The sequence below is a fragment of the Austrofundulus limnaeus genome, unplaced genomic scaffold (assembly GCF_001266775.1).
Source record: "Austrofundulus limnaeus strain Quisiro unplaced genomic scaffold, Austrofundulus_limnaeus-1.0 Scaffold5, whole genome shotgun sequence".
Classification (NCBI taxonomy): domain Eukaryota; kingdom Metazoa; phylum Chordata; class Actinopteri; order Cyprinodontiformes; family Rivulidae; genus Austrofundulus; species Austrofundulus limnaeus.
In genome coordinates this window covers 4732386-4739561 of record NW_013952407.1, presented here as the reverse complement: position 1 = coordinate 4739561, position 7176 = coordinate 4732386, and the positions used below count along the sequence as shown (strand labels likewise).

The window sequence follows — 7176 nt, the reverse complement described above, 5'->3', positions numbered from 1 at the left end:
ATCAGCCGCACACAGGATGTAAGGTCATGTGATCAGCTGTTTGTGGCTGTTGCTAACCCACACAGAGGTAAAGCTCTTTGTAGACAAAGACTCTCTCACTGGATTGTAGAGGCCATCTCGCTAGCATACAGCAGCAAAAACCTTCCAATCCCTCTTGGAGTTAAAGCTCACTCCACCAGGGGTGTAGCGACATSTWGGGCCCTTTTTAAAGGGGTACCTGTGAGTGACATTTGTGCCGCGGCCAGCTGGGCCTCACCAAACATATTTGCACGATTTTACAGCCTGGATGTAACAGCACCTTCGGTGGCTCATTCTGTACTTTCTGCCGGGTCCAAAACTCTGCATTAGTACAGTACTTACTCAGGCACACTACTTAACTCAGGTCTGATACTGCTCTGCGGGGTGCTTTGACAAGTCCCATATACAACTGTGTGTTGTATTGAGTGAAATGACTGAAAAGGAACGTAAGGTTATGAATATAACCACAGTTCCTTGAAGGAATGGAACGAAGAACAACACCTTGTTGGCCCCGCATCACAAAAGGCTTGGTGAAGGGCGGTATCTAACTGAGTAATGACGCTGGTGACTCCYAASTTATAGGGTGAAGGCGGAGCCTGTCACCCGACGTTCAACGTCTCCACGTCACCGGTCTAAAGACGTGATTAGAGGTGGCGCGTGTCCCATATACAACTGTGTGTTGTACTTAGTTCCATTCCTTCAAGGAACCGTGGTTTTATTCATAACCTTGCGTTCATGTCTCTGATTTGTGTTTTTAGACTCAGCAGACTTGTCTTCTGAGTCTTGCAGTGGTTTTCAGAGATATCCAGTGCTGCTTCTTACCAGCTGAAACTGGATCTGAGGTGGGTAGAAGCTGAGCATGGCAATCTGCTGAGGGGACAGTTGAAGAGGAAACACACCTCCGCCGACTCCTCCCATCCCTCCCATGCCACTGACACCTCCTGCGCTACTGCTGGAAGGTGGCATCTGCTTCAGCACAGAACCTTGTACCTGGATTCACACACAAAGACAGAAACATAACCTATTATAGACTTACTCAGCAAATAATGAATTAGTATCTTGCAAAAGACAAACATGAAGCACTAAATATCTGTTAGGAAAATACATAAAAAACCCTCCAAGACATCTTCCTGAAACTAAAAAGGCGTTTACTTTAACGTCCTTTTGGGAATATCCCTGACAATCGTGAGACAGGATTTGTCCATTACAGTGTATTGTGTTACCAGTGGTGCTCTTGGTGACTGTGGTCTTAACTGCATTCAGCTCATTAACAAGCTCCTCATGTGTCATTGTGTACTGATCCCTCACCTTTGTCATGATGCTTACGTCAGAAAACAAACTCTTGTATGGAAAAGGGCAACTGATGGTCATTTCATATTTCTGAACATTCGCACCAACAGTTGTCATCTTCTAACCAGGCTTCTTCTTGCTGAAGGTCTTATGCTATGTACACACCGAACGCGTTTTGAGCAGCAAAAATGCGCCCAACACCTCAAGTTGTACGCGCTACATTCAGACCAGGTCAGAGACTAGATGCACATCTGAAGAGGGAGGAGTGTCTTGGTTTTTTTCTGGTCTGTCTTTGGCGGATGAAATGAAGAGAAAATAAATGGCTTTGCTTTATTTACTAAAGAGCAAGTGAATGTTGTGCTCACCAGATAATTTAGAGGCAGTTTGTTCAGTTAGTTTCACCACACCAAGAGCTGCAAGCTGACAAACTATTTTTTTTTGTCCCGAGCCCAGTTTAACACAGCAGTCAGTTTAACGAGCTGCTGACCCACATCGACGCTGATATCTCAAGCCAGAACATCAACCACAGATGGTTGATTTCATTCTAAAGAGCTCCTGTCCATCTGTTTCAGGTTAGTGGGTAACATTCAGGAAACCGTCACGTGGAAAAATGAGTCTCTCTCTGATTGGTTGACGCAGTGCGTCAAGCAGCAAAAGTTCATATTTTTGAACTCGAGCACCGGCTGCTTTGGACGCACTGCATGCACACAAATGCTCAAACCGCACCTTCCGCTTCCGTGCACACCACGCTAAACAGACTTGACGTGCTTCAAGACCCCTAGAGGCACGTCCACCATAGTTTTTTCATGTAAACCGGCTGCTCCTGCTGCTCAAAACGTGTTTGGTGTGAACGTAGCATTAAAGGCCCATTCCAGCCTTGTGTAGACCTACTATCTCATCCCTGATGCTCCCTGACAGCCTTTTGGTCTGCCAACATTTGCTATACAGCATTCAGATGAGGGATGCAGATATGCCTGTACCTGAGGTGGCAGGAACTGATGAGGCACTTGTGCTCGCATCCCGGGGGACTGATTCATCGGTGGGACACTTTGTTGATGTCTTGAGTGGGTCATTCCTCCTGTGCTGCCAAATATATTCTGACCACCCTGCAGTCAAAGACAAAAAGAAAAGTGTGAACGGGGAACATCGCTTCAGAGGTAATCCATAAAAACGTGACCAACGAGAACATGACATCAGTGATGAAGAATGTCATGGAGTACACATGAACAGCTTATAAAAAGAAGGATCTGGAAGAACAACAGGAGGACAGGAACAAAAGGAGAGGCTATCTTACTTGTCTAAAGGGGACAGAGTGGTTGAAGAGGGTATGGGGCTTGTACACAGTGGGTGGCGAGTACAGAGAGCAAGAACCCGCCTCCCCAGGGCAGCCTTCCTGATGGACCAAATGCAAGGCCTGTCACAGTGACAGCCATCAGAGGATCAAATTGAACAGAGGTGAACGATGTACGGGATGACGGAGAAAAAGGGGGGAAAGATGGACAAACGGGAAGAAAGAGTAGAATCACAGGAGAAAATACAATTGATAAAGAACACCACGTAGGCAAAAACAGAAAAGAAAAATAAAATCACGAGACATTACCCTGTTATAGTAAGACCCTGCATCCCCTGGTGCCGCTTCTTTGGACCCAGGAGGGCAATAAATCACTCCCCCTCCGTTGCTTCCTCCTCTTCCTGCTTTCCTGATGTCACCGTTGTAATCACTCATTCCCATGCTTCTTTTCTCTGCTTCAATCTTCTTGTCCTGAAGAGAACCTGGAGCCAGGTCGAGGTTTGGGCCACTGGGCTCATCATTCTGTACAGAAGACCACAATCATCATTTTATAATCGGGTTTATCCTGAACTGTAAAAAACTCTCACAAACAAACAATAAATAAATAAATAAATAACGGAACGCCCTGTCGTACCAGAATTCCCATATTGGAGAACTGTCTGGTGGTGGGGCTCATCCATGAATCACCTCCACCAGCTTTCAGAGGAACCTGAAAGAGAATGCAGGAATAGATCCTGAAATTCCATTGTTGTTCTTTTTACACTTTTAAAAAACTGACTTATCTTCTAGTAACTCACCTTATTGCTGGCCTTCTTTACAGTTTGGTTTTGGCCCCAGCCTCCATTGCTTCCCTGTCCCCAGGATGAGCTGCTTCCCTGGGAGCCAGTGCTGTTCCACATCCCTCCTCCGTCCTCTTCATCCTCCCAGCTCGAATGACGTGAGGCTGTTACTGAGCTCTCCTTCTCCCCCCAGCCATCTTGCATAGACTTTGACCCTGCAGGCAAAAATGTCATAGATCTAACTCCAAATTTCTGTTTTAATTATTAGAAAGATCAAACATTTGTTTCATAGGCATTTCTCACAAACAATGTTTCAGCCATTCATATTCAATTTTTGCCTTAAACTAATTGTCTAACCAGATCTAGCTGAGTTTGCCAGAGGATTTCCCCAGCATGCAGTCTTCCCTCCAGCATCATCGGGGTCTCCCCAGCCAGTGGGAGCATCACTTGATTTTCCCCAAGCGGCTGTGCCATTGTCTACTGTTGGACTTGATGGAGAAGTGCTTCCCCAACCTGATGGATCTGAACACAGACAGACAAAGTGAGCATGAAGTGGTCTAACCAAAATAAAAATAAAAAATAAGTAAAAACCTGGTCCACAGGTCCACAACCATAGAGACAAACAATTTAAACTCACTCAAAACTAACCTTTCACGCAGTTTTCTTCTAAAATTGCTTTTTGTGACTCCTACAATTTTTCAAGTTAGTGACGTGTTAACATTTTGTAATTTTATTATGAAAAAGTAGTGCTGCAATGATTATTCAAAAAACGATCAGTTATAAATAAAAGGTAGACAGAATTTTATTATCAGATATTCATATATACCCACATAAATGTTCCTTTGCATCTAATGAAATACACAAACTGCTGGGGACAGAATTGCTTCAGTTGTCTGTGGTTTATTTACTACTGAAGGAGCAGGGCCCATCTGCAAACCACAGAAGACGATGCAGTGGGCACATCAAAGATCGGTAAGAATGGCGGAACACAAAGATGGTCATGTGGAAGAGGTAAAAAAAAAAACAAGACTTTAACTTAACTTAGTAAAATGCAGACTCGATCATTCCACGGCAGCACAGCGGCAGTGAAAACATGACCACCTGGAGCCATGATTTTGTCCTCTCCAGGTGGCTGTGTCAGAAAGTTAGCTTGTTCATCAGATCGATGCCTTATAAATCTTATTTTCAGAGACCGATCACTTCGTGCTGTGGCCAACAGTTTATAAATTTTGTTCATTTACCTCTAAGAACACAGTGTGTCTTAGAAGCGGAGCTATCAGTTGTGCTAATATTAGCTAAAGCAGCGCATTCATATTAAATCACTGAATTATAGTAATAATCCATCCTATCTCATCGTCCTGTTTTTTATTTTTTTGTGTGCGTTTTTTTTAAATTATTTTCTTATTTTTATGCACTTGAATGTTACTTTAACCAAAGTTATTCTTTAGTTTATTTTGGACTTGCAAAGCTACGTCTACAGCTTGCAGAGCAGATTAACAGCCCCTCATGGTGGGGGAGAGGCTGCTATTTTGAGTTAATTGTACTTTAGATATTTCTTTAAAAGACTACTTGCAGTTTAATTTGTATTTCATTAAATATTTTATGATCACATGTATTAATGTTAGAAATACATGTGATTAAGCCCAAAAACTAGATACCGCATAGCAGTAACATAATGACCTCCGCACGCACAAATGCACCAGAACTCAGAAGTCTTTATTCCTAATAAATGTCATGCTGCTAGGTGCATCCCAAAATTGTAGTAGGTCTTTTCTTTTCTTTTCTTTTTTTTGGGGGGACATTGGTTGACCCGATGGATATCCCCTCATCAGGGCTAAACAACAAAAGAAATCTGAAACTCCTATGTTTAACAGTTTTTGAGCAATAACCATTTTGTACGTCCAGATACCCTTTCTTCAAATAAATTGGGGGTCCGGGGGGGATGGGGGCACTGATTGGTGGGCCGGATTGATAGAGCTTCAGAGCTAAACAACAAAAAATCTGAACCTCCTATGTTGAACAGTTTCTGAGTTATAAGCATTTTTGCATGTCCAGACAGCCCCTCTTTGAAAGGAGCCCCCTGCTCAAATATGGGGTCTTATCGTAAAATCGTTGGCTGGCGCAGTGTAGGTCGGACTCATCTACAGTCCTGCCAAATTTCATCTTCATCGGTGCAGCCAATTTTGTGCTACGGTTGACCAAGAATCTCTGGAGGGGGAAAAAAACTGTACGAAAACAATATGACTCCCGCTTACGCTTCGCATGCGGGGGTCATAATAATAATTAGGTGCAGTCCTATGAATATGGTTTATGGTACATGGGGATGTGTAAAGCCCATGTGAGTGGGGGCCTCATTAAGTGGGCCCATTACTCTCCCCAAAAGAGACACTGAGCTTTTAATCAAACCTTCGCGTCCCTCGGAAGAAGGACACCAGAGTAGAAACCCTCAGTGTTCTGAGCTTCTCAGGATCCATAAAAGGTTCTCCAAGAATTCTTTTCCTTTGACTACTCAGGGCCAAGCATTGGCCCAAGTAGTGCAAAGAGGTCTCCAATTCAATGACACAGGGATCGCACAGACCATTGTGATTGGAGTCCCATCACCATTTTATGGCGATTGAGCAAGTTGTACCCAGTTAGGACTCCAACCAGAGTAATTAAAGTTTTCCTTGTCAGGGCAAGAAGGGCTTTTACAAACCAAGGATTTGGGCCATTTATCAGTTCTCGTGCCTGTCTGCAATCCGTCAGCTCCCTCCAATGGTTTGAGTGTTCACGTCTGATCCATGCCTGTAGGGCAGTCTGACAAACTGTTGCTGAAATGCCTACAGCAGGCTCTGGTCTTTTAAAGTGGGCTTGACTGCAAGCTCTTGCAAGGTAGTCAGCTCTCTCATTACCATAAATGCCAGTATGTCCTGGGGTTGGATTTATAAAACTGGCGTACGCACAATTTGAGCCCAGAAACTTGCGTACGCCACTTTTTACGCCAAGGTTGTGATTTATAAAATCCAAACTTGACGTGAAAATGTGCGGTGCCTCACGCCAGCTTTGACCCATGCGTACGCTCATTTTGGAGACGGGAAACTGCGACACAGATGGTGAAGTGAGGAATTAAGAGCCACACAGTCTAATGATCACTGTCAGATATTTAATTTACCTTCAGAATCAGACTTAGATTTTTATTCTTTATCATCAGCTTTCTTAACAATAATTTTTATGCTTCTGCTGCTGCTGAGCCATAAGGACCTTTGAAATAAAAAAACCTTAAATCTTAAATAAAAGTTCCCGTGCGCAACTCCATTCATCTGCTTCCTCCTCAGACGACCCTGACACACAGATCCCTGCCTGACCCACAGACCCCTTCCTGACCCACAGACCCCTCCCCGATAAGAACAGCAGGACAGCAAAAGCTTTGGATACACTCACAGGGCGCATCCACCTCACGAGTGTGAATGTTATAAACGTTTAAAGTCCGTGTTTGTCACGTGTGCGCGCGCGCGCGCGCGGGGGGATGTCTGCCGCGGATAACAGAGCAGGCAGGAGGGGGAGAGGACGAGGAGAAGAGCGGTGGACTTACTTCTAATTTTATCTGACTTATTTAACTTAATTTTTATTGTTTTTATCGTCCTGCAGGCTCTGATGGAAAATTAATTTGAAGCTGAGGTTTTTTATTTTTATTTTTTATAAAAATCATTAGATTACTCTAAAGCAAAATGAGGGAAAATCTGTGTCAATTACAGACAATCTGTTCATGTGAGCAGCTGTCAGTCAGCACCTGTCTGAAACCAGACGCATGAGCGTATC

General features: G+C 43.9%; 1 protein-coding gene across 1 annotated transcript in view; it reads right to left on the bottom strand.

Moving 5' to 3' along the window:
* The window catches only part of tnrc6ba (trinucleotide repeat containing adaptor 6Ba), a 56690-nt gene that overhangs the window by 34130 nt on the left and 15384 nt on the right, over positions 1-7176 (bottom strand). Inside the window, exons 6-12 of the mRNA XM_014025817.1 lie at positions 3736-3900; positions 3397-3593; positions 3234-3308; positions 2909-3121; positions 2603-2722; positions 2289-2414; positions 841-1008 (exon numbers count right to left, since the gene is read on the bottom strand). Coding sequence (XP_013881271.1) covers positions 841-1008; positions 2289-2414; positions 2603-2722; positions 2909-3121; positions 3234-3308; positions 3397-3593; positions 3736-3900 — 1064 coding nt within the window. The remainder of the gene's footprint in view (positions 1-840; positions 1009-2288; positions 2415-2602; positions 2723-2908; positions 3122-3233; positions 3309-3396; positions 3594-3735; positions 3901-7176) is intronic.